This window comes from Dermacentor andersoni, chromosome 3 (assembly GCF_023375885.2).
Source record: "Dermacentor andersoni chromosome 3, qqDerAnde1_hic_scaffold, whole genome shotgun sequence".
Classification (NCBI taxonomy): Eukaryota; Metazoa; Arthropoda; class Arachnida; order Ixodida; family Ixodidae; genus Dermacentor; species Dermacentor andersoni.
Genome location: NC_092816.1, coordinates 15,486,130 through 15,511,911, shown reverse-complemented (window position 1 = coordinate 15,511,911; position 25,782 = coordinate 15,486,130). Strand labels below are relative to the sequence as shown.

Sequence of the window (25,782 nt, the reverse complement as noted above, 5' to 3'; positions counted from 1 at the left end):
TCGGATGATCATGCAAAGGAGCCAGCATTGTTTTTCACCACTTTGAGAAAAAAAAAAGGATATTCCTCTAAGTGAGTATTTTAATTAACAATCATTGTAGCATCTCATTTCTTTATTGGTGGCAGCACACAAAAATACAATTTGTAGCTACTGGTAGGTGTGTACTGTACTGCCATGAAGTGCGTAGTTATGCCACATTTTTGTCAGGTATGAACTGATGATGTTACGCTGCAATTCCCCCAGTGTGCCACTTCAATAATAGATTAACTTTCATGACGAAAATAATTTTCAGCCCTCACCATTACGTGGGAGCCACCAAACTGCTGACTTCACACACTTTTACTTTTGTAAGAAATTGTACAAGAGCATTCCTAATGCCCCAGACAAAGCATCCAACTGCTTCACGTTGACCAACATACTGTTTATGCGATGACTTCATGCCTCCAGTATTACTAGTCATTCAAATGAAGCTTAGATTGTGACAAACTTGAATTAAAATTCATTACTGAGTGATATACACAGAAAAATGCTCATCAAGACGTTACAATATTATAGCAATGTATTAACTACACTCTTATGAGCAGCTGCAGCAGATAAGTGAATCTCAAGAAGGAACTAAAGGTTTGTAGAGTGGAAAGGAAACAGCTATTGCCTGAAGACATCTTTCTATTACATCAAATAATTGCAGCGCATCTTTACAAAAAGCAAATGAGTACTAACCTTTACAGGTGTACAATAGCACAAGTGTTTATGTCCACCTTCGATTACCATAATCAGAATCGTTACAATACAGTCATGTTACCAATTTTTTATAGTGCAGAATAAAGAAGCAAGAAAGCCATAACAAAATCCTCTTGCAATCATTACCATTACACATCTGTTTAAAAGACTCCAACACATTGCAAGCAGTAATAAAATTGATGAACGAAAATTCAGTTACCTACAGCAACTAGACACACTAGAATTGTTGATTGTTCTGTTTCCTTAGGTAGGTTGCAACACCACAGTAATAATATTATGAAATACCATAAACAAAAAATCCAGCCTGTCTTATTCTTTTTCTGCTATCTCCTGCAGAACTGCTTACAATTACAATAAAACCAAGGAACACAGCAGTATAGCATTAGCAGCATGCAAAGGAAGTTGCCTTGGAGGGCATAACACTGCACAAATTTAATATTGTGGTGTTAAGCAATGCCACCACAACCTGGAAGCGTAGGATGCTACAGCCCAAGAACATCGCCAGACCCCAGCCACCTCTGCTTGCCTCGACATTGATGGTGTGTCTGCTCTTGTTGCCACAAAGAACAAATTTAAAGCACTCATACAGTCTGCTGCTTGCCTACAAGAAACTGTCACTAATTATGGGTACAACTATAACTGCACCTCCGGTCGTCAGCATTCTGCAGTGACAGCACATGCTGTTTCGATGCCAACTCAAGATTAAAACTGTGTACTACCAGAGAGTTTGTCCATTTTGGAGCTTATCACTCTGCTGCACATGTTCTCGCAAGTCCTTGCACTTCTGGACATATTGTTCTCTGCAGAAGCACAGCTTGATGTCAGCAGCATTGGCCATACAGTACTGCTCCCCTCTCCTCTGGGGTCACGCACGGAACACGTGCACGACGCGTACAACATATTGGCGGCAGATAGGGCACTCGCTCAGCTGCTTGCCACAGCCTGTGCAGGTGCACATGTGGCCACAGTCCAGGATCACACAGTCCACGCAGCCCTCCATGCAGATTTTACAAACATCCTCTTCGCACAATGCATCCCCTGCATCAGAGCAAGGTAAAGGCTTTTCACTATAATTAAACAACTTAGCAGTGCCATGAATGTCAGGCTAGAACTGAAACCAATATGACACAGCCAAGTAAGCATTGCTCTGAAAGGAATCACACAGGATAGTTCAAGCACTGCGCTTTATTGTTGCTTACCATATTTACACGACTCAGTCGATTTTTTTTTAGATTTGGAAATCTGAAGTGGGGGGATCAACTTGCAATCGAAACCAAAACATGGCACTGCCAAAAAAGCGAGACCAACAAGATATCAGGAGAGCTATAACGTAGTTACAATTTTATGTTTGCTCGATGGCCCTACCCGTAGTTTTCGCTATCCCGCACATTCGTTAGCTTTTTGGAAGGGTTTTTCAACATTTTTTACAGTTGTACAGTGCACACAACACTTATGGGGGGGGTGTTGATAGTTGATGGAAGTGCCGCTGTTCCATTTGTGGAGGCACTCCCAGAACGATGGCGCTTGCAGGGAGTATCGATAGCTCATGGAAGAGCAGACACTGCTCACGTGTTTCTCTTTCCCTGTACCTCTTAGTTTGACACGTTCGACTCGACTGCCGACTAGGTGCTATTTCCATGCTTCCTCAGTCGTCATGAGTGCTCCAGGCCCACTAAACATATGGCGCTCGTTCACAGCAGCATTCAAGAGGGCTGCCGTCCTTTACGCCGATGTAACAAATCACTGCGCAGTGGGCCGCAAGTTCGATGTTTCTGAACGGGTAGTGCGAGAGTGGCGACTGCAGCGAAGCAAAATTTTCACCTGTGACAGCAAGTGAAGAATTTCCCACGGGCCAAAGTGGGGACGCTTTCCGGAGCTATAGGCCAAACTTGAGGCGTATGTCGCTGAAATGTGCGATCCGTCCCTGCCTGTGAAGTGTGACATGGTCATGAAACAAGCCCGGATCTTCACCTGTTAAGGACCTGCTCTGCCGTGAGTATGAGTGGTTGGAAGCAGAAGACCATGAGCTTACGCCAACCGAACCTGTCAAAAGAGCCTTCTTGACGGCTGCATGTAGTTGGATGCATTCGGCGTGGGCTGCTGTTCCACAAGATGTCATGGTGCGGTCGTTTGCCAAACGTGGAATTTCGCTGGACGACGACGCACTGTGGGACCGCAGCAGCGATGACGATGGCAGCGCTAGTGAGGACAAGTGCAGACAAGTACTCCAGCGACCATGCTTGCTACCAATAAATCTTTGTTATCGAATGCGCCCTCGGGTATGCTTTTCTTTTTTCCCTGTCACACGCGATATGGGGGGGGTCGACTTAGTAAATTCAAGTTGACTTACAGTTGTGTAAATATGGTAACCCTTTGAGGGTCGATTTTTTTCACCATATGCGACCGCCCAGGGCTGATTTTTTTTACTGCAGATTCCAATTCTTCTGAGGGACCTATATTGAAAGGGTGACCATAATGTGAGAAACAAAAATTTTATGTTGGTATATATGAACTCTTGATTCAGGCACGTACCCAAGGGTACGTAACGTCTGCTTCACCTCCGCTGCAAGTGGGCCCGGTATTGCAATATCTTCGGGATCGGCCTACGTATGGAGAGTTCTTAATGCCTGCTTCACCTACACCGCGGGTCAGCCCAGCATTGCACTACCTTTGTGATGGACCCAGGTATGGCGAGCGCTTAACGTCTGCTTCACCTCCGCCGCAAGTGGGCCTGGTATTGCAATATCTTTGGGATCGGCCTACGTATGGGGAGTTCTTAATGCCTGCTTCACCTACACCGCGGGTCGGCCCAGCATTGCACTACCTTTGTGATGGACCCAGGTATGGCGAGCGCTTAACGTCTGCTTCACCTCCCAGCAAGTGGGCCCGGCATTGAAATATCTTCAGGATCGGCCTACGTATGGGGTGTTCTTAATGCCTGCTTCACCTACACCGCGGGTCGGCCCAGCATTGCACTACGTTTGTGATGGACACAGGTATGGCGAGCGCTTAACGTCTGCTTCACCTCCGCCGTAAGTGGGCCCGGTATTGCAATATCTTTGGGATCGGCCTACGTATGGGGAGTTCTTAATGCCTGCTTCACCTACACCGCGGGTCGGCCCAGCATTGCACTACCTTTGTGATGGACCCAGGTATGGCGAGCGCTTAACGTCTGCTTCACCTCCGCTGCAAGTGGGCCCGGTATTGCAATATCTTCGGGATCGGCCTACGTATGGGGAGTTCTTAATGCCTGCTTCACCTACACCGCGGGTCAGCCCAGCATTGCACTACCTTTGTGATGGACCCAGGTATGGCGAGCGCTTAACGTCTGCTTCACCTCCGCTGCAAGTGGGCCCGGTATTGCAATATCTTTGGGATCGGCCTACGTATGGGGAGTTCTTAATGCCTGCTTCACCTACACCGCGGGTCGGCCCAGCATTGCACTACCTTTGTGATGGACCCAGGTATGGCGAGCGCTTAACGTCTGCTTCACCTCCCAGCAAGTGGGCCCGGCATTGAAATATCTTCAGGATCGGCCTACGTATGGGGTGTTCTTAATGCCTGCTTCACCTACACCGCGGGTCGGCCCAGCATTGCACTACCTTTGTGATGGACCCAGGTATGGCGAGCGCTTAACGTCTGCTTCACCTCCCAGCAAGTGGGCCCGGCATTGAAATATCTTCAGGATCGGCCTACGTATGGGGTGTTCTTAATGCCTGCTTCACCTACACCGCGGGTCGGCCCAGCATTGCACTACCTTTGTGATGGACCCAGGTATGGCGAGCGCTTAACGTCTGCTTCACCTCCCAGCAAGTGGGCTCGGCATTGAAATATCTTCAGGATCGGCCTACGTATGGGGTGTTCTTAATGCCTGCTTCACCTACACCGCGGGTCGGCCCAGCATTGCACTACCTTTGTGATGGACCCAGGTATGGCGAGCGCTTAACGTCTGCTTCACCTCCCAGCAAGTGGGCCCGGCATTGAAATATCTTCAGGATCGGCCTACGTATGGGGAGTTCTTAATGCCTGCTTCACCTACACCGCGGGTCGGCCCAGCATTGCACTACCTTTGTGATGGACCCAGGTATGGCGAGCGCTTAACGTCTGCTTCACCTCCCAGCAAGTGGGCCCGGCATTGAAATATCTTCAGGATCGGCCTACGTATGGGGTGTTCTTAATGCCTGCTTCACCTACACCGCGGGTCGGCCCAGCATTGCACTACGTTTGTGATGGACACAGGTATGGCGAGCGCTTAACGTCTGCTTCACCTCCCAGCAAGTGGGCCCGGCATTGAAATATCTTCAGGATCGGCCTAGGTATGGGGTGTTCTTAATGCCTGCTTCACCTACACCGCGGGTCGGCCCAGCATTGCACTACGTTTGTGATGGACACAGGTATGGCGAGCGCTTAACGTCTGCTTCACCTCCGCCGTAAGTGGGCCCGGTATTGCAATATCTTTGGGATCGGCCTACGTATGGGGAGTTCTTAATGCCTGCTTCACCTACACCGCGGGTCGGCCCAGCATTGCACTACCTTTGTGATGGACCCAGGTATGGCGAGCGCTTAAAGTCTGCTTCACCTCCGCTGCAAGTGGGCCCGGTATTGCAATATCTTCGGGATCGGCCTACGTATGGGGAGTTCTTAATGCCTGCTTCACCTACACCGCGGGTCAGCCCAGCATTGCACTACCTTTGTGATGGACCCAGGTATGGCGAGAGCTTAACGCCTGCTTCACCTCCGCCGTGGGTCGGTCCGATATTGCACTATCTTCAGGTCGCCTCGCAGCGGTGGTGAAACACTCTGCTTTTCGTTTGAGAGCTTTGACTGTCGTCAGCTTTCGCTGCCATTCCATCTTAAGAGAGCAGAATGGTTGTCAATTTTTTCACTCCTTTTGGATAGCGGTAGTTATCAGCATCTCGTGGAGTGCGGAAGTCAGTTTTCTCATCGATTAGATGCCCGTGCAATTAACTCAACAGGAATTCATTTGTCACCATATCTGATGCAGGTCGAGGCATCTCTCTTTTATGCCTCTCTTACTTTCTGTCACCATCATTGCACCAGGCAGGGCGTAGTTTATTATTTTAGTTATAATATTTTATTTTATTTATAATGCCCAACCCAATCCTTATGTCACCATCTATTCAACGATCACGCGCGTCGCTGTTGCTTCATTAGTTCAACCTTCTTTGTTTAGACTGATCCAGGGGCCAGGAAAGGGATTCGGTTCATAGTCAGCTGGTCTGTATGCTTGTGGAACGATTTGTGGGCGGAGAAAACGCCAGTTGCATTTAAATATTCTTTTTACTTCATTATTTCCTCGAGTGACGGCTCTCCATGACGCTGACAGATCCCCGGAGCCATATATCCGCGACATGGGTTAGATAAGGTGGGAAATAAAATATGGCGAAACAGCGCCCATAATCAAACCATTCAACCCATAAGCAACATGACTGTCGCCCATTACCTCGTCTGGTTTTCCCTAAACTGTACAGCACTTATCGTGTAAAATTGGCAACTGGAAACAAGAATCGCAAGGAGATGAGAAATTAAGCGATCTACTAAGGAAGAAAGCCAAGGCAACAGCTAAACAGGGAGGAAAAGCGAAAATTGTTTGTGAAAATATTTATGGATCAACATCTTTTTACTTAAAAAGGAAGTAGAGAAAACGCTGCCGGAAGTGGAGAATAATTTTGCGTGTTTTGAATGACGCTTCTACAGTTATCAATCAAGCCGCCTGACGTAGCCACTTCCCTGCTATGCTAACGTGGGTGTTTTTCTAACCTTCCGCGGAGGGTGCAGAACGTCTAGAACCACAGCATCCTGTGCTCTAGGCAGTTGTGCGGGATTGATGACCACGCATTGTTACGCAACTTCCCAAATAACAATACGAGTCGTTTTTGGCTCTCAATTTGGTAGAGCAGTAAACGAGAGATGCAAGAGGACTGTGGTTGTTCCGAAAATATATATCTCTCTATAATTCTTCCAGAGCTAATTCAAAAAACGCCACTAGAAATATTTATTTTACACTTTCACTTGCTTACTTGTTCTTGGCAGTGTTCTTCCAGCGCTTCTTTCATGCGCGAGTCCATTTGATGTGGTTGTTTGTTTGCTAAGTAAAGAAGAGGTGTATTTCACAGGGCATACCTGTGACATACAGTGCAGTCCACTTATAACGATACCACATATAACGATATATCGGTTATAACGATGGGTCGACATGAGAGTGTCATTTTATGCATTAGGTCTATGGGGAAAAAAACCATTTATAACGATCGGTTATTCACCGCATATCGGATATAACGATCAAAATTTTGCAGTCTGGACGGCGTTTTCCGTGCCAAATAATCGTAACGTTTGCGTTGCTTAGTTCCCTGAAACGAACGATGTCGAGGCGAGGCGATGTTTACCTCTGTAAGTTCGTATCTGCCGCCATTACCGCGCAGCGCGTCTCGCCCCGCCCGCGCACGAGTAGGCGCAGCCAACGTTGGCGCAGCGCGCCACAAGATGGCGCTAGCTGCTTCATGCGCGTCGGCCACAGTCGCTCCGAAAGAGAGAGAAAGAAAAAGAGAAGCGACAAGCAATGCGGCGCGGCGGCGCCCGTCCCGCGTCTCTTGCTTTCCTTAGATCACTATCATCCGGCGTCTCTCTCGCGATAGCAGGCTGACGCCACCGAAGCAGCGTGCAACCAACGGTTCAACCCAGTTCGAAGATGGCGCCGACAAATCGCAAAGCTGTGTCGCTTGACACGAAGATGGATATATTGCAGGACTCTCGATGCGGCTTCAAGGTGAGCGCCCTCGTGAAGAAGTATGAGCTCGTCCAGTTAACGATATCAACCATCTTGAAAACCGGGAGCACCGCGATTGTGAAGGCAGGAGCTATCAGCGGCCATTCCGATCAGCGGAAAAGGGGTTAGAGACCCTTTGTACGCCGATGGTGAAGAGGTGCTTTACCAATGGTTCATCACCAATTGCTTCAAGAAGGCAGGCTTTGTGCGTAAGGACGAACTTCCCCAACCCGCTGAGACCGACCCGGTGGAAGTCGCTGACATAACCGAGCTCTGGGAGCTCGTTCCTACTGGTGACACAGGTGGTGTGCCGAAGGAGGAGTTTTTGACTGCAGACAGTGCTGCCTCGTTCTGCAATGAGGTCACCGACGAGGCGATCGCCGAAGATGTGCTGTCTTGACAGACGCAAAGTTGTGCGACGGTGGCGACGGCATCAGCGACAGTGACGAGATCGACAGTGGCTCCTTGACCCCGACCACGATGTCCACGCAAAGTGCACTGTCGTCGATCGACTCCTTAATTGATTTTGTGCATGCTAAAAGATTGCCGCCAGTGTTCGCGCAGCAGCTGGAATCCATGCACACCACGGTTGTGAAGCTGAAGCTGCCGCAAAAGCAAGTGCAGATTTCGGACTATTTCGGCGCGCCTAATCCTTGACACGGTCATTGGCGCTAGAAATAAAGTTTGTTTTTCACGGCCTGCTGTATACATCATCTATTCTTTAGAGCAAGTAGCGAATTCGAGTTCAGAGCTGCAAAGGTAAAGAGCGCAAACGCGTGTAATTTTTTTTTTTTGATAACTGCAGTCCAGATATAGCGATCATCGGTTATAACGATCATATTTTTCGTCTTTCTCGATATCGTTATAAGTGGACTGCACTGTACACGTTATTCCAATTCTCTTTTTAGGCTTTACGTGTCTTTATGGAAAATGGTGGGCATTATTCACATTTGTACTAGTAATAGTACTCTCCCCCTCATTTGCATAGAAAAATTACCTTGGGTTGTTACCTCAGCTGTGCAGCACAGCATAACAGTTGCGCGCTGCTTCTCGTAGCCCGCAGAGCCCACCTTCACCTCCTTGACACCCTTTTCATTCACGGTGTATGCCACTAGCATACCAAATGCACAGCCGTCTGGTCAGCGTTGCCGATTTGCCCAAGGTTGTAGCCTGCCGCTTCTCTCTATCGCAACACGTAGCACTGAAAAGCTATCAGCTTTTCTTCGAAATCGCTTGGCAGCTTCTGGGTGATTGAAGTGCGATGTCGGAGGCTGAAGCCGAAGCGCTTCATGAATTTCTGAAGCCAGCCCCGTCTGGCTTTGAAACCCTTTGGCGTTAGGCCTCGCTCCCTCGAAAGTTCCCTAGCTTTCGCTTGGAGCACTTCTATTGTCACTGGAAGGGCAGCTGCTCTCTGCGTCCGAACAAAGTCGGCCAAAACTGTCTCCACTTCGTGGTGACAGCCTTTCTTTGGTCCGCTAAATGCCATCCTCGTTACGGCGCATACAAAAAGCTGCTGTTGTACCCTCCAACGATGGACGTTTTTCTCGTCGACGCTGAAGTCCTGCCCGGCTTGAAAATTCGACGATGCCTCTGCGGCTATCACAACTTCTCGCTTGAAAGCGGCATTGTAGTGGCACTCCTGCTTGGTGCCATCGCGATAACACCACACCGCACACCGATACGGCCGACACAACACAGGTCAAAATGGCGACCTCGCTTGTGCACGGTTGGCTACTGGCATGGCTAGTAGCGGCTTCGATACTGACTTTTCTAGATGGCGCTGGTTATGCACCATATTTAGCAGTTTCAATGAAAAACTGGCGCGTTTTTTTTAAATCCTCGAATCTAAGCCAACCCTAGAGTTTGGAATATGATTATTTGAAAAAAGAAAAAAAAAAAAGAACTATTGGCCTAGATTCGAATGAATACAGTAATAGGCAGGATTACGTTCTGGCAAATTTCACTGATGCTGGATTATAGTAAAGCGACATTTCGTTATCGAAAGGTACGAAATGCATTAATCCTGTGAACATTTGCAGGGGTTACAAAGATATTTTGTTGTTGTGAAAATTTCGTTGCCACAGGGTTTCGTTATACAGTCAAATTCTAGCACAACAAAGCCCACTTTAAAGAAATTTTTGCCACAATGAAGGTTTTTTTCATACCCTGTCACTGTCCGATTGAACATAATGCATGGAAATTCTCTCCAAAATGAACTACTTCGTGGACATATTTCCACTTCAAGAAAGTTTTTATACAGCAAACGTGAGAAAAATTATTGAAACCATAGCTCATCGAAACCCCTATAACTATTTCCTGCCTTGACAAACCATCGACCTTGATAGCACAAAAATAAACACAAACTGGAGTTGCTCGAGCCATGACACAACAAAAACAATACAGAAAGCAGTCATGCCGCATTGGTGACGGCGATGCTCCGTGATCTTCTGAAGGGGCATCCGAGCTCTGAAGAAACGTTTTGGGTCATATTGGTTAGGAAAATGGTGCACGTACAAATACCGTATACCCAATAATTTTATTTTTATAACATTTCCAATTATTCATTTAATACAAAGTGTGGTGAAAATGGCTCCGGTGTACAACACCAATTACTATACACAGTAGCGGTTGAGAGGTCAAATCCCAGTAGGGTGCGACAAGGCGTTCGGGCAACGCACGCTTCACAACGAATGATTGCAGGCCATTTGGTCATTGTCTCACGAAGCTTTTGGATCGTCAGCTGAAGCATGTCACAGCAGACAAAGAAACGAAAGTTTTTGTCACTAGAAGAGAAGGCTCGAGTTATTGTCCAAAAAAAATCAGTCATCGTGGAAGAATTGGGAATTCCGGCGAGCTCTCTTTCGGCAATATTGAAGAGCAAGGATGCTATAGCCAAAGTGCTAGCTTCAGGGATGTCAGCAAAGCGCAAGAAAGTGACTTAGCCGGTGCACGAGGCTTTGGACAAGGCAGTTTACACCTGGTTCTTGGAGATGCGGGCCAAGAAAATTGCCCTTAGCGGTGATGTTGTGCAGCAAAAAGCACTGGATTATGTCTGCATGTTAGGAATAAATGACTTTAAGGCCAGCATAGGTTGGCTGTACAGATTCAAGTCACTTCACAGCATCATCAGCAAAGTATTGTGCGGTGAAGCCGCTTTGGCGGATAGTGATGGTGCAACTAAGTGGATGTCAGCCAGCCTCGTAGGCATTCTGAAAGACTACACACCATCAGATATTTATAATGCCGACGAGACCGGCTCTTCTACGAGATGCTGCCCACCAGGACCCCGGATTTTAAGGAGCTGCGCTGCCATAGAGGCAAACACAGTAAGAAGAGAATAACCATGCTCCTCTGTGCTAATATGGACAGTAGAGACAAGCGGCCGCTTTTGGTCATCGGAAAAAGTGCCAAACCATGCTGCTTCACAGGAAGTCGGAGCCTTCCCATGAAGTACGCGACTAACACTCGGGCGTGGATCACCCGAGATGTTTTCGGAGAGTGGGTCGAAGCCTTCAACGAGGACATGGGCAGGCAAGGCTGAATGGTTTGTCTACTTTTAGACAATTGTTCCCCCCCCCCCCATGACAGAGGACGCTGAGCTGGAAAACATGCAGTTAAAAGTTTTTCCCACCGAACTGCACCTCTACCATTCAACTCCTCGACCAACTAGTCATCCAGAGCGTTAAGCGGGCCTACCGTGATCGCCTTATTCAAAGGCTGCTTCTGAACACACAGTTAAGCTTTGAAACAAAGGTGGGCCCCTTTATGGTGCTCCAAATGACTGCCGCCTCGTGGTGCACAACAATAAGCGCCATAATCTGCAACTGCTTCCGCCATGCTGGGTGCACTGTGCAGGCTGCCGAGACTTTGGACTCTGAGAACAAAGGTAGCGATGAAGACGGGTCGTCGTCTGATGAAGTTGCAGCTGCCTGGGCAGCCCTGCAGGGAAGTGGAGATGTGCCTGCCAATGTACATCCCAACGAGTACATACAAGCTGACTTGTGCATGGTGGTGCACGAAGAATTGATAGACTAAGAAATCCTGAAGAGTGTTCGGGAATACTGTGTTTCGTCGGACGAAGATGAAAAAGCCGCACAATGTGAGCCCGGAACACCGACTAGATCGCAGGTCATGGATGCATTCGATACAATCAGGCATTGCATCGGGTCCCAGGACGACGATGAGGCAATGGCTCTGCTGGCAGCATGCAAGAGGCTCATTGTGCCATCGCTTGGCAAGAAGTGCAAACAAGCTAAGCTGACCGATTTTTGGAATTAAAGCTTACTTTTTGCATCAGCGAGTCATGTGTCGCCTATGTATCTGAGAATATCACGACAACGAAATATTTTGCGTGCCCCATCAATTTTGTTGTAGCGGGACACAACTGTAGCGGGTTTCGAGTGTGTGTTATTGCAAGTGATGTGCTTGACATGACCTGTGATCCTTGCATGCTCTCTAATGCACACAAACAGCAACTTCAACAACAATAACAATAATGTCATGTAGTAATGGTGAAGAACAAGATATTGGTACAACTGCGAGTCACGAAACTAAGTCTATTTAACTATATTCAGTAAGGTTAGGGGGTTACAATGGTACGCTGGTCAAAAAGGCACTTGAGTGGTGGCATACCTTGATGCTTGCGCTTCTGTTGCCACAGCCAGCTTAGCTTCTCAAGCAGCTCGGCTTTCTCGCAGCAGCCACGGTAGTCGACGAAGTTGCGTGTCAGCATAAGCTTCATCTGCATCACCGTGAGCTGGCCCAGCTCATCTAAGCTTTCATAATGTTCAAGAGCCATTTCACACTGTGGAGCCGATGGTGGTGGTATGTCTGCACCATTTCCAGAGCCACTGCTGCTGCTCTCAGCGGGTTCTGGAACAGGCTCCTGTAAAGGCCAGTACCTTTGTAAGCAGTTCTTGCTCTCAGTCACTACACTTCATGCATTCAAATTCACAATTTGCTGCTCTCCGAGTGCTCTTGGATAGCTAGTATCATCTAATGGGCTAAATAGAAACTATTTCCTAAGTTTCACCTTCCCATTTTCTTTTTCTGGCATGTAATTTTTAAACCACGCCCAGAGTTCGGGCATAGTCAGGGTGATGAGCACTCGTAGTTCCCAAGATGGCAGCGACACGGCGCACTGCCCCGCCATGGAACCATCGCATTTATGAAAATTCAGATGGATCTGAACACAAGTTTTTGAACGATGACCACAGCACTGACGCAGAAGACAACTTCGATTTGTAAGATTTCAACATGGAGTTTCGCATTTTTATTCGAACTGCCTAGTACCATTGGTAAAAGAATTTCTTCCTCTACAATTTGGTACTATACTCTTTAATATGAAGGATATGAGTCTGAGGAAAAAGTATTTAATTGACCACCCAAAAACAACTAGCTTTCTCAGAGGCAGGAAAGTGTTAAGGCAATTTCTTGCTAAGGCTACTGGCAGGTTCTGGCAGTGATTACTTCCCGAAAAAAATGAGCTGAAGCAAACAGCAGTGACAGTGAATGTGTGGCTACTTTTATTAGCTCTTTTGTTTCCATTTTTATAAAGATTATGGAGCTTTGCTCACCTTTGCAGACTTATCAGATATAGGGACCCCTTAAACGATATGAGCATGGCATACTATATCTCTTAATATAAATGCAGAAACCTCCTGGCCTCATGCAAATTTCAAGAGCGTTTTTGTTATGCTACAGGAATAGGTATGCAACTACTTCACTTATATATTTGAATTGTCCATTCTTAGTTCCTTTCTCAGAGCATATGTGATATGAGCGAATCTTCAAGGTGACTTTTAAAAATAAACTGTCCACAGTGCTTAAGTACAGCCATATTGTATAGGATGTATGATGTATGTATGGTGTAGGATGTATGCATGTACTATTTGTAACGCCGCTTCTCTTTTTTGTACCAGCTCTCTGCTGTACTGCTGTAGACTGCTCCTTTTGTTACGGGTGCAGAGACCTCGTCAGGCAATCATGCCTTTAGTCTCTGCCACCCGCAGGATGATGCGATTTTCCTGCAAATAAAAAACTGACTGACTAACTGAAAGTGCACAAAAATCACACCCATTGAGAAAGTGGCAGTACTGTAGTAACTATCATCCGATTTCCCCCAGGAATGCATGTCCAAATCATTTCAGCATGTAAGAGCATATAATAACGCCAACATGGCTTTGGAACTAGACTTTACACAGCTTACAGAAAGTCAATAAACACTCCAAAATTATAAACTAACACATTTTTTATCAGTGTGCAAATATCCAATTCAAATCGGTTAGTATTTGATTCTATTCGAAAGACACTTTACTATTTTATGTGTGATGTGTGGTATATATTGAATGTTTTCTTCCAATAAACTTCAGTTTCAGTCAGCGCCATATTGTGTCACCTTCAATTCCTTTTGTCTGCATCTGTAGCTACCATGAAGCTTCCCCAACGCACCCAATTTTCCATCTTGTTACTATTCAAACCCCCCAACACTGCCACAGTCGGTTCTTTAAGTCAGCTTCACCGCTTACACCTGTGTTATGTGGCAAAGTACATAACTGTATACAGTGAAGCATACTGCCGTGCAGTGAGGCATATCAAACATTGGAAGGTGGCACTGTCACAAGGCCCTTGCTGGTGCTTATGGCTACCCAACACTATCAGTCAAGTACCCACACTATGCTGCCTCTTCATGCATCTGGACAACACCATCTATCAGGTATAAACCTCTGTCTGCTACAAATCTGGCTAAGCGCCTAAAAACACGGTTTCCAAACTACAAGCATTTCACCCTCATTCTCTAATTCTTGAGTAGCTGAGTACCACTAGAATGCTTCAATGGCAAACTAGATATAAAATCGAGTTTTAGAAGAAGCACAGAAAATTTAAACACCAAAGAAGTCAGATATGACCTCAACAACGAAAGCTTCTAAAGAGGTTCCTTCCACATCAGCACTATGGAAAGACTGATAAGCTCCTCAAACAACAACAATTTTCACTGCCACAAGCACAGGCTTAAAGATATCTGCATGATGAAATTGCAACATGCAGGCTTGCAAAGTGAGCAGCTCTTTTCGGTGTGAGAAAGAACTGCAACATGCAGGAGGGTGTCGCTGCTTCCCAAACATATCGAGCAGCTATTCTTTCACAACATTAAATAGCTGTAGTTATGACACTGCCATTTAAAAGTGTTGTACTAGAGAACTGTGTTGACCATAAAGCTTAATTTTCTTGTGTATTATTTGCTGTGCAATAAACTTACTTTTTTCCTCCATACCTCTGGTTGGTGAAAAAAATTACTTTTACAACATCAAGAGTATTCATATACGAAAAATATTCAATTTGCACTTGTGTTTCATTATTCAACTTCACTTCAAAATTGAAAATTTCTGCAACCCTAGTACTTCTAGATATTGCTAAGATATTTCATAAAGTTTCTTACACAAAATGATTACTTAAAATTGATAATACCTTTAACCTCCGTATTCAGAAATTGAAACTTGAAGACCATGCTGGACTTGGATCTCAATGATGTGTGTTGTGAACACGCTGAAGGCTGCACAATGAGCATCTTGGAAATGTTCACAGTAGGAGTTATGTAGATCATGTCACGTTTAGGCTTCAAAAATAAGATGCATTTTTGAATACAGTGGTAAGAATCCTAATCTATCTGCATTTTTTTCACCTTATCTCAACTGCAGGGAACAATACGGTCAGACTGGAAACTGCAAATCACAGCTGGCATTACTTCTGATGTACCTCTGATGTCTTAGGCAACGCACCTTTTTTTTTCTTTTTTGCTATTTATAAATTAACTAACAACATTTCTGTACCTATCAGGCTGTCTGCCGATGACTGCATTTCTATGGCAATATTTCAACCAGTGATGGCCAAATATAACTGAATTATACTTGCAAAATTTGAAAAATAGTGTGACAAATGAATTGTCAATACAAATGGACTTTGATGGAATGAATGCACATATAACGAATTATTTGTTATGTCAAACTCCAGCCAATATTCTCAAGAATTACACACATTTAAAAAAATTTATAGTTAATGTTTTTAATTGTGCAATGGATATAGCAAATTTTCCAGGGCAGGAGTACAAGTGCTTCAAAATAGTGCATTAGGCTTCTCTGCAGCACAGCAGCAGTTTGCAATGGCATGGTGAGCTCTTGCGACTGGCCATTGCCATTTTTAATTTCAATGCGCCTGAAGCGTAACTAGAGCATAGTGGCGTGAGCAGTAGACAGTGTGGATGACTTGGCTCATCGCCATTTCTTGCTTCCGCTGGTTGCCTTTTTGTGTTTGGTGGTCTGCAGCTTGTCAGCGTTGTGTGCCGTGACAATGGTGGAAAATTCGAAATTAACTACACAGATATATGTGACAAAGCTCAATATTATTCAGCAGGTTGAAAGAAGAGAAGTGAGCCATTGATGAAGCATTTAAGATACCCAGCAGCACATTAAGCTCGCTTCTAAAGTCAATGAAGGAGATTGAGAAGGATGGAGGCAAGCGTTTCAATGCATGTAGAGTTCGGTCCCCTGTCTTTGAAAATATGGAAATATGCGGGTCATTTGTTGACGTCATGGCTCGGAATATTTTTCAGTGTTGGGCCAATGCAACAGCAAAAAAGGAAAGCGACTTTACATTCATTCTTGACGCAAAAGATTTCAATTCCAGTGTGGAGTGGCTACAGTGCTTCAAGAACCACTACGACACATTAGGAAAACACGTCTTAGGAGAAAGTGAGTCGCCAACACCAAAGCAATGGATAAGTGGCTGAAAAAAGAGTGGCCTCAGATTCTTGCCAAGTACAGTAGAACCCCGCTGTTACGTTCCTCACTGCTGCGTTTTCCCGGCTGCTACGTCGTTTTCATCTGGTCCCGGCATAGCTTCCATAGGATCCAATGTATAAGGAACCCCGCTGTTACGTAGTAGCTATGAAAACGTTCCCGCATGATACGTCGCAACTTAGCACCCCGAACCCGCCTCGGCTAAAGTAGGCAACGCGCTCCAACTGCCATTTTGGCTTTTGACGAGTTTTGGCCGGGCTTGGCTATAGAACTGGCTGCAAGAAGCCGCACGCCAGTTCGAGAGGCCGCCACTAAGTGGCCATTCCTGAAAAATGCTGTCACTATCATCACTGTGATTACGGTCACGGCATGGTTTTTGGACGGGCCGACTCACGGAGGAAGGAAATTCGGGAGTGGCCCTGACGTCACTCTGTGTGAAGCTAAAGTGAAGCCTGAAGTTGGCGTTGCTCATGGCGTTGCTCCGCTTATCGGGCCAGCTCTCCTCTCTTGTTTACATTTCTCGTGAAACCATGCCGCGCCGCGCGCAACCGGGCGGCTCGGACACGCGCGCTCCGCGGCAATACTAAACAATCGTTAGCACGTTAGCATGATTACGCCAAAGAGGGCAAAATTTCCCGCGGATATTCCTTCGTCCGTTGCCATTGCCGTGGCGCGGTGACGACGAGGAGCACGAGCTGCATGATGCCGGGGAGTTGCCAAATCCTAGCTTTGGAGAAGCCGTCGCGGCTCTGGACCTCCTCCGCAGGTACGTCGCACCTCACAGCGACGCTGACAGCAATGCGGCCTTCCAGGCTATTGAGAAACGTGTGGCGATTTCTAGCGAGCGAAAGAAACGGCAAGCCCCCATTGTAGACTTCTTTAAGTCCTAAGCACACTCTGTGGAAATAAATTGTCTATAGTTGAAGCTGCACTTTTTTCATTCATTGTCGGAGCTTTCCTCACTGTTGCGTTTTCCCGGCTGTTAAGTTTTTTTTTTCCCGGTCCGGTGAAAAACGTATGAACGGGGTTCCACTGTACCAACCGAGAGACAGTTTAATTTTTAATGTGGATGAAACATGCTTCATCTGAAAGATGTCATCTACGGGCAGAGTCGTCATGGTGGGAAGCAGAAGAAATCCCTCATAGCGGTCCTGCTTACTGCAAACATGAATGGCATAATGAAGCTTTGTCCATACATGACAAGAAAGTTCAAAACACCGAACTACATAAAAAACTGCTGCTACCTTTCAGTCTCCTATGTTATGAACAGAAAATCGTGGGTGACACGTGCACGGTTTGAGAAATGGTTGAGGAACTGGGATAGAGCATGAGGATCAGCATCAGAAAGTGTGCCTCTTCCGTTGACAATTACTCGGCACACTATGCAAGTGTGCCATTCAGCAACTTGGAGCTCAAGTTTGTGCTGCCAAGTACCACATCCAAGCTCCAGCTACTAGATCATGGCATCACTCCTGCATTGAAGATTCTCCACAAGCGAAAGCTAATCGAGAGGCTACTTTGTTCGGCTTCGAATGAATGAAGAGCTGAATAATAACCTGTTTGGCACAATATAAAATGCTTAAAGCTGCTTCAGAAAGCGTCAAGCAAGAAAGAGTCGCTAATTGCTTTCCGCACACTGGCCTCCCTGCCTGTGCTGAAGCGGTTAAAGAGCCTGCTGATGATGGAGCTGCTGATGAATGAAGAAATCCGCAAGCTCAATGAAATGTGAACCAATTTCTTCGCTGTCATCAGTGTACAGTGACGGCATGACCCCAGCCAAAGTTCAAGCAGATGTTATCGTGCACAAGCACAATGTCAAACAAAAGCGAATTGATCAGTTTTTCAAGCCACTATGCCGCGCCGGCTATATCTATTTATTTTGCTTATTTACCCTCAGGGTCAAAAAGAGATTAGCGAGGGAAGTGGTTAAAGCTACAAGCACTAAATAAGAAACTGTGCAGTGACGGCACTTTGTCGGCACTTTGATTGATGGTACTTGACTTGCTCTGGGAATGATTTTTTTCCCCCTTAGAAATTTCTTAAATGAGCTTCCTTTCAGAGCCACCTCAATGATGCATTTCCAGAGTTTCAGGAGCCTGCTACTTTGTCATTGACCTTCTCCATCCTAGAGATACCTATAAAGTGGTGTTTTCTGCGTGAATTTATTTTTGGGGGCTGTCCGAAGTTTCGCTACATTTTTGCAGTCCCTAGGGAGTCCCAAATATAAAACGCTGACTTTGATTTTCAACAGTTCAAGTTAGGAAAAGTTAAGCTACTTTACTAAACTTTCCATGGACACGTTCATACAAACAATTCCACCCATACTGAAATTTGCACAAATGAACCCTCTGGACAATGACATTCCCTATTTGAATCCTTTTCCTTGTGCCCGAAGTCATCATTTGAACTAAAGTTTCCTTCCTCATGAAAAGAAAGTGAAATGCACTGGTGATGCTGCTGCATGTGCCATATCATATTCTTTAAATATGTTAGCAAAGTTATGTACGGTGATTTTAAGCTCTTAAAACATATTTTACATGGCAGGTGCAGTTTTATTCAGCTTGCATAGCGTCATTTTCCGAGTTGTGTCGAAAGTTTTGTGAATAATTATTTTCATACAGGGCACTTCATTATATTAGGTTTGCACAGGCTTTGGGTGCATAGAATTCATTAGCTTTTACATGTATCAATGCATTTCAATTTGCTGTAATTTTTCTACTTCTGTAACAGCCTTACTACGCATTAGTGCTGCTAAATGAAAGAAAACACAAGCTCAGCCACTAGTGAGTTTACGTATACAGAACTATGAATGGCAAGCTCACCTCAGAGGACATGCCAGGGAATGGCCCACCCCATCGGGGTGGTGGAACATAAGCTGTGGGTGTTGCGTCTGCCTGTAATGGCACCTCAGCTCGTTCTCCTTGCCTTTCTGCGTGCTCTGGCACCTCTGAACATTGTCGCTGTTCCGGCCGTTCTGGACGCTGTGGCCTTTCTAGTTGCTCCGACCATGGAGGTCGCTCTGTCCAACCTGGCTGCTCTGGCCATTCTTGTTCCACCCTTGCTCCTGTGGAAGCCTCCTGCACATAGTACAGTAGAAGTCCAATAATCAATTTTTTCGGTTAATTTGATCCTGGCCAAAAGTCCCAACCAGCACCTATACATTCCTATGGGCTCAAACCACCATTATCTTGATATCAAAATTGGCTGGATAACTCGAACTTGACTGGTTAGCTTAGCTGCAATACAGGCATGTTATGCAATCATGCATATATGTTACACGGTGAAGCATTTATTCTGGTGAAGCCTACCAAGAATGGTAAGGGACCACTGTGATTCCCAAGACATAGTATCCATTCCTTCATTATACAGGTGTGCACACACTGTCTCCAGTTCCAGTATGAGCACCTACATGCCCAATAAGCATACTGGCAGCCATTCAGAGCTGTTTCTGACATTGCTGAGGCAATTCCTGCTCTCATTTCAACTGCCATGCATGTCTCGTATATCAGACCTTTAACAGGGCTTAGTACAAGTTTCTTAATAATAGGCGTGCATACATGCCGTGCCCCGAGAATGCGGAAAAAAACCATGTGTCTAAAGAAAAACCATGGACGTCTAAAGCCAACAAAAGAGTGGGGGTCTATGTAAAACTCTGAAGGCCTGTCGGTAACCTTATTAGGCCTCTCAGTGCTCGTACTGTGACTGAAGAGGGTGCATGTGTAAATTAAGGAACAGATGCTAGGACCTAGCATCTGTTCTGTTCCGTAATAGTGGCAACTTTCGCCACTTGGTATGCTTCACCGCATAACACAGCTGTAGTGCAGCGAAGCTAACTTTAAAAGCAGATATATTACTAAGTGAAACGTGTTATGGGCATTTTTTTTTTGCAATTTGTTTTAGTTCAACCCACCGATTAATTTGACCAATTTTGTCGGTCCTGTCAGGATCAATTTAACAGAAGTCAACTGTATCAGCTGCAGCTCAACTTTGTGCACCTTTGTACAAGCACCAAAGAGTACATGAGTACATGGAGTACATGAAGGAAAATGAGACTCTGGACAACCTAAAATGAACACAGCCTTGTCACCTTGGCCTGTATTGGTCAAACATTGTGTAGCTACTTTACCAAGCATGGGAGACAAAACCAGAGAAGCCACTCAGACATATGAAACATTGCACTTAGCATGGCCTGCTACTAGCCAGCTGTAGAAGAACTCCAGTTTGGCCTAGTTGGTGTTTACTGCATATCATACTGGCCACAAATAAAGACTGGGACAGCTGAAGAGAACACAAAAATGACAGGGCAGCAACTTTCAACTGGTTTATTCACGGCAACCCATGGCAATATATAGACAAATAGAACATGTGCAGAACGCAGCAGCAAGAACACTCATCAGCCTAGAGGAGCAACCAATTATTAAAAAAATCTATCTCTGATTGAAACAACCTAATGGAAGTGTCACTAACACAGCCTTGGTCTTTCTTTTTTATGTGATATGCCTCAATCAGTTTGTGTGCAGTCTGGTCCTGGCTTCTCCCCAGATCACAAGGGTTGCAATGTGGGCTTGTTGGTAATGCATCTTCAAGGGGAGTACGGTAGCGCTGTGTGTGTGTCCCTTTGTGTCTTCTGTTGTCCCGTCTTTGAATCGCGCTACCGTACTCCCCTTCTCCCCAGAATCTTTATCTCCTGGAAAAGTGGTGCACAGGGGCAGGCATGGCAGTGCAGAGGCAAGTGTGCCAATTCATCTTTCATTAACTTTTGTTCATGTTCCCTAGCTCGATCATTCAGGCACCATCTCGTCTGCCCTATGTAGGACTGTCCCCACGCCACGGAGGTTTTGTACACAACTCTTACATTGAATTTTGCATAGGGCTTGGTATGGTTCTTGCCACAGCCTTGCCTTCCTTTAGAATAACAGGAGGTGCGAGGGCAGAACCACACCAGCTTAAAAGGGGCTAAAAAGACAAGGGGAACTCCAAACCTGCCTGCCACCTTTCCTAGGTTGTGAGTGACCACTTCAGGTCTTATGGCCATAGTAGTCATCCTCGCCCTTGCTTTGCTCCTAGATTCTTTTACCTTCTGCAGGAGGGTTTCCACCGCTGGCGTTACCATTGAGTCAGTTAAGACCGGAGATCTGATGGCCAAAAGCAAGCTGAATCCTGTGCACACACAACTTGTGGAGAGCCGATTCTAAACAAAGCATCGCTGCTCCTCGTTTTACAATCTTTGACTGGGAGGAGTCATATGGCACCAAACCCTTCTGTGCCCGAGGGAAGTACTACCAGCATGCGTGGCCTTTTGTGAAGGAAATGCTTAGGTCTAAAAAACGAAGGGAATTGTGTAGTGGAAGTTTGTGAGTAAAAGAAAGCCCTTCACCGAGTGGTCTAAAATGGCCAGAATGCTGACACAGGTAGTTAAACTGCCTTGCCTGTTAAAAAGAATGAAAAAGTCATCCATATATCTAGAAACATTTGAAATGTTTAAAGACGCACCTGCAAACGTCTCATCAAGTGCTTTGTCTATGGTAGCTAAAAAAAATGTTGCACAAAAGCGGTGCACTGTACGAGCCGATGCAGATTCCACATTTCTGCAGAATGAAGTGTTGGTCAAAACTGATAAAAGTGCTATTAATACAGGTTTCTAAAAGCATTAAAATATCTTCCACCGAGATACCAGCTGCATTCTGGAAGGGAATAGTGCCATTTTGCTAAATAAGCCTAAAGCTAAATAAACCCTTTTTCCTTCATTTTCTACAACCCGACGTAGTAGCCAATGGGCTTGGTGGATTCTGTGCCCGGAACACCACCCTAGCCACAACAAGCCGCATCCTGCTCCATATAAAGTCCAAGTGGAATAAGATCTTATGGCCCGCACATGTTATGCTTTAGGTATGAATGAAAGTGTGCCAGGAGTGGTGGCTTCACGAGTGCCGCCCTCCCATGCGAGCAAAGGGAAAAAGGGAGAGCGGAGCTTGCTCTTTATAACGCGATCAAGCACACGCGAGGGGCAGGGGAGGCACTTCGGGACTTTTGGCGCATGGTGTTTAGCATTGGAAGTTATGTAGCCTTGAGTTTTGGTGACTCATTGGAGCGAGAGGCAGCCGAAGTATTCGCTCCCCATTGCCGGCACTTTCCATGATAGCATCGTCCCAGTGCGGGCGACACCATCAGCTGCGGGGGAGGAGTGCTCGCAAAAGCATGGCTGGCTTCACTTGATTCGTACCACTGGCATGAAAATATTGTCGACGTGGCATGAAACCATATCATTCATCGCCAACACCGAAATTTACCGAAAACTGCTTTCTTCGATTGCCTGATAATTCGGAAAGCCCTGTGGCCCCCTGCAAGAAAAGTCGATCGGCGACTGTACTTATTAGCATAAAAGGGTCGAATTTCAACATAACGAAGCAAATTGCCAATTTTACCTACTTCGTTATATCAAGGTTTAACTGTACAAAGAGCTCTTCTGATTCATGCCGAGTGCCTGAATGTTGTGTCATTTGAACCCAGTGTGTAATTTCATCAAGGCATTAGGCTTTACACAGGCTTTCAATCGGAGCAGTGTCAAACATGAAATATATGCAGAGTCCCATTGGCACAGTTCACAACAATCAGGAGAGGTGCATGGATCTTTATCAATGCATCAGCACTGACGTCAATGCAATCCTGAATACGCTGACCTGCTTCGGTTATAAGAGTCCCCCACACTGAATTAATTTTGAGCACATGGTGTTCCGTGCACCTCATGTATGTATGCGAAAAAACCAAACAAGGACTGGAGAGATAACCATATGACACAAGCACTATCAACTGAACATTTTATTTGAAGAAAATGTTAAGTAAAAGATCAAAAACAAGGATGCACACTTCTACTGCATGCAAGTTGTTGCTGTGGAAGGGCATTACAGAGGAAAATTACGATAAGCAGTACTGATGGTAAAAAAATATAAATAAATAAAGCATATACTGATTGTTATCCATTGCTATCCAAAAGAAAACCTCTTTGTCATGCAACAATGAGGACTGGCCCACACAAGAAGTCCCATTCTTGCTTATACAATATGCCTTAACGATTTTTTCGGTGAATTGGTCATTGTGGTTGAATAGAAGTGAAGTGCGATCTAAATCCAGCGTGCAGCCGCAGACACAACAGTGCATAGCCAAATATGTAATTACATACGTTTCTTTGATAGTCGGCATTCGTGTCGTGTGGTTCTCTCTTTAGTCCTTGCATAGTATTTTCATGCTGAAAAGTTAAAGGGCAACTCCAGTGTTCTTTTTTTAAACCATATTAGAATATTATCATTTTCAAATGGCATTGGCAGTCCTGTCACTGGTAGGGTGGTTCAATTTGCTTAGAACTTCATGAATAATTTTATGTAACCAATAAACGAGATACCAAAACTGAAACAGGTAGCTGCTTCGTGCGACGCCACGATGAGTCAATGATGTCACATCCTACACTACTATGATGTAAACACGCGGTACACATGCTAATACACAGTACACGTAGTGTTAACACCAAAGAAGTAAAGCCTGTAGAAAGTCGTGAGTAGGGAACGCAACCAATTTTTAAAATTCATTTTCAGGAAGACAAAACAACTTGCAGCTATATAGTTTGGCACAGATAATCAGAATGCAAAAGAGAACATATATCCAAATCTTTATTAACATTATTAGACATTGAAATACTGCCGGAGCTGCCCTTTAACAATAAACACCTACCAACTGGCTCAGTTCCCCCTGAATTCTAAACTAAGTAGCCGAGCGTTTTTACATTTAGCCCCCATCAATAAGCAGCCGCCACAGCCAGCATCAAACCCGCAACCTCAAGCTCAGCAGTACAATGCCATAGCTTCTGGGCCACTGTGGCAGGTGACCTACTTCTGCATGAGTTTTTGTAATAGACTAGTGATGCTGTCATGGAGCGCTGTGGCTAGATGCGTTACATTGTAGCATAGCAGAAGAAGGGTTTGTTTTCTGTTGGGTCTTTAAGCCACATGCTCTAACTGAAAATAATATAGCTGTGAATTCGCACATTACCGTTTGTACCACCCTATTGCTAATATGTCCTCTGTTGCGCTATGAAGCAATACATCTGGCCAAAATATTGTAATATACGCACAGGCTACCTTGTGATCAACACTGAATATAAAATGGGGCACTGTTAAAGGAGCTACAGTAATTGGCTTGCACTTTCGAGGCACGGCGACAGCCGTTGTTGATGAAAATAATGCCGATGTACTACGCAACCACAGGAAACGGTTGTCTGCTAGAGATGCAGAGACTATTCACGGGGAACAATTATTTTACGACAAACGCGCTAGCTCGTTGGCTTTAAGGGCTGTACGTCTCGACGTCAGCTGCAACACGCTCGTTGGCTCTGATGACATAAGCACTATACCGGGCTGGCGGTAGACTCGAGCAGCAGCAGGTCGACGAGCTCGGCCTTCTCGCGAGCCCCCAGCGGTGGTGCTAGGCCCCGGGCGTGCAGCAGCGCGCGCAGGTCCCGAGGACGCAGCGCAAGCAGTGCGGGCCGGCCGGCTGCCAGCGCCCGGCAGCGCGGGCAGCGCCGGCCACGCACGCACGCCGCGCAGAAGTCCGTGCCGCACTGGTCGCATGCGTGGCGCCGCTTGAGCAGCCCGAACTTGGTCAGGCAGCTATCACAACTGCCGAGCCGGGCCTGGGCACTGCCTCCGAACAGGCTTCCGTCACTGTGCAGGTTCATGAATTCGCGGAATTCCTTCATGAAGGCTGGCGCGCCCATAGCCTGTGACAAATGAAGGCGCATAATTTGCACTGCGTTGAGCGCGGTTACGCAGGACACGGCATGAGACACAAACGGTCATAGTCAACCAAATGCGAAACGGTAAAACGCAAACAAGAGTATGCACTACAACATGCCTGCGCTCCCGTGCTGCGACGATGACAACCCGCTTAATTCAATATTACATTTAACCGGGCAGCAAACTGTGGCGCCCTGATATACGATCTGCGCGAACCCTACGGTGCATAGAAAGATTTTTAAATATTTGTCCTATGTGACACTTGCCTAGATAGCTGTCAGAGCAAGGGGGCGCTTGCTTGGCGAAAAACAAAGCCTAGGGCACCTCCTCAGTATGACAAGACAGTATTTGCGCTGCTTTAGGTAGTCAAGCTGAGGCTAAGATGAAATAAAGGCACTCTTCGACGATACGCCCCGTTGTCTTAACGAGAAGGTGTGCATTTCGAAACTACGAGCACAGCTTCCAAAAAAAAGGAAGCTTAGGAAGCGGACTACTCACTTTTTTTTTAGATCCGTTGGCACGAAAGGTCGCGTTTCTGTACTCGGAGCATGTGGTTAATTAGTACGTCTCTTCACACTTATATTCCGAAGCAACAGCTGATGAAATGCACAGACGGCACCCGCAACAACGCCATTATCGGCCGCTGGATGCGGCTGACTCATGGCTGACTGAA

General features: G+C 46.0%; 1 protein-coding gene across 1 annotated transcript; it reads right to left on the bottom strand.

The window, feature by feature from the left end:
* Positions 1-94: 94 nt before the first annotated feature.
* LOC126520901 (E3 ubiquitin-protein ligase RNF34-like) lies at positions 95-25,782 on the bottom strand. The gene is made up of 5 exons (XM_050169728.3): positions 25,608-25,782; positions 24,728-25,093; positions 19,146-19,400; positions 12,161-12,413; positions 95-1,779 (listed from the first exon to the last, which is right to left on the bottom strand). Exons 2-5 carry the CDS (start codon positions 25,088-25,090, stop codon positions 1,607-1,609), a joined length of 1,044 nt encoding a protein of 347 aa, XP_050025685.2. The 5' UTR covers positions 25,091-25,093; positions 25,608-25,782; the 3' UTR covers positions 95-1,606.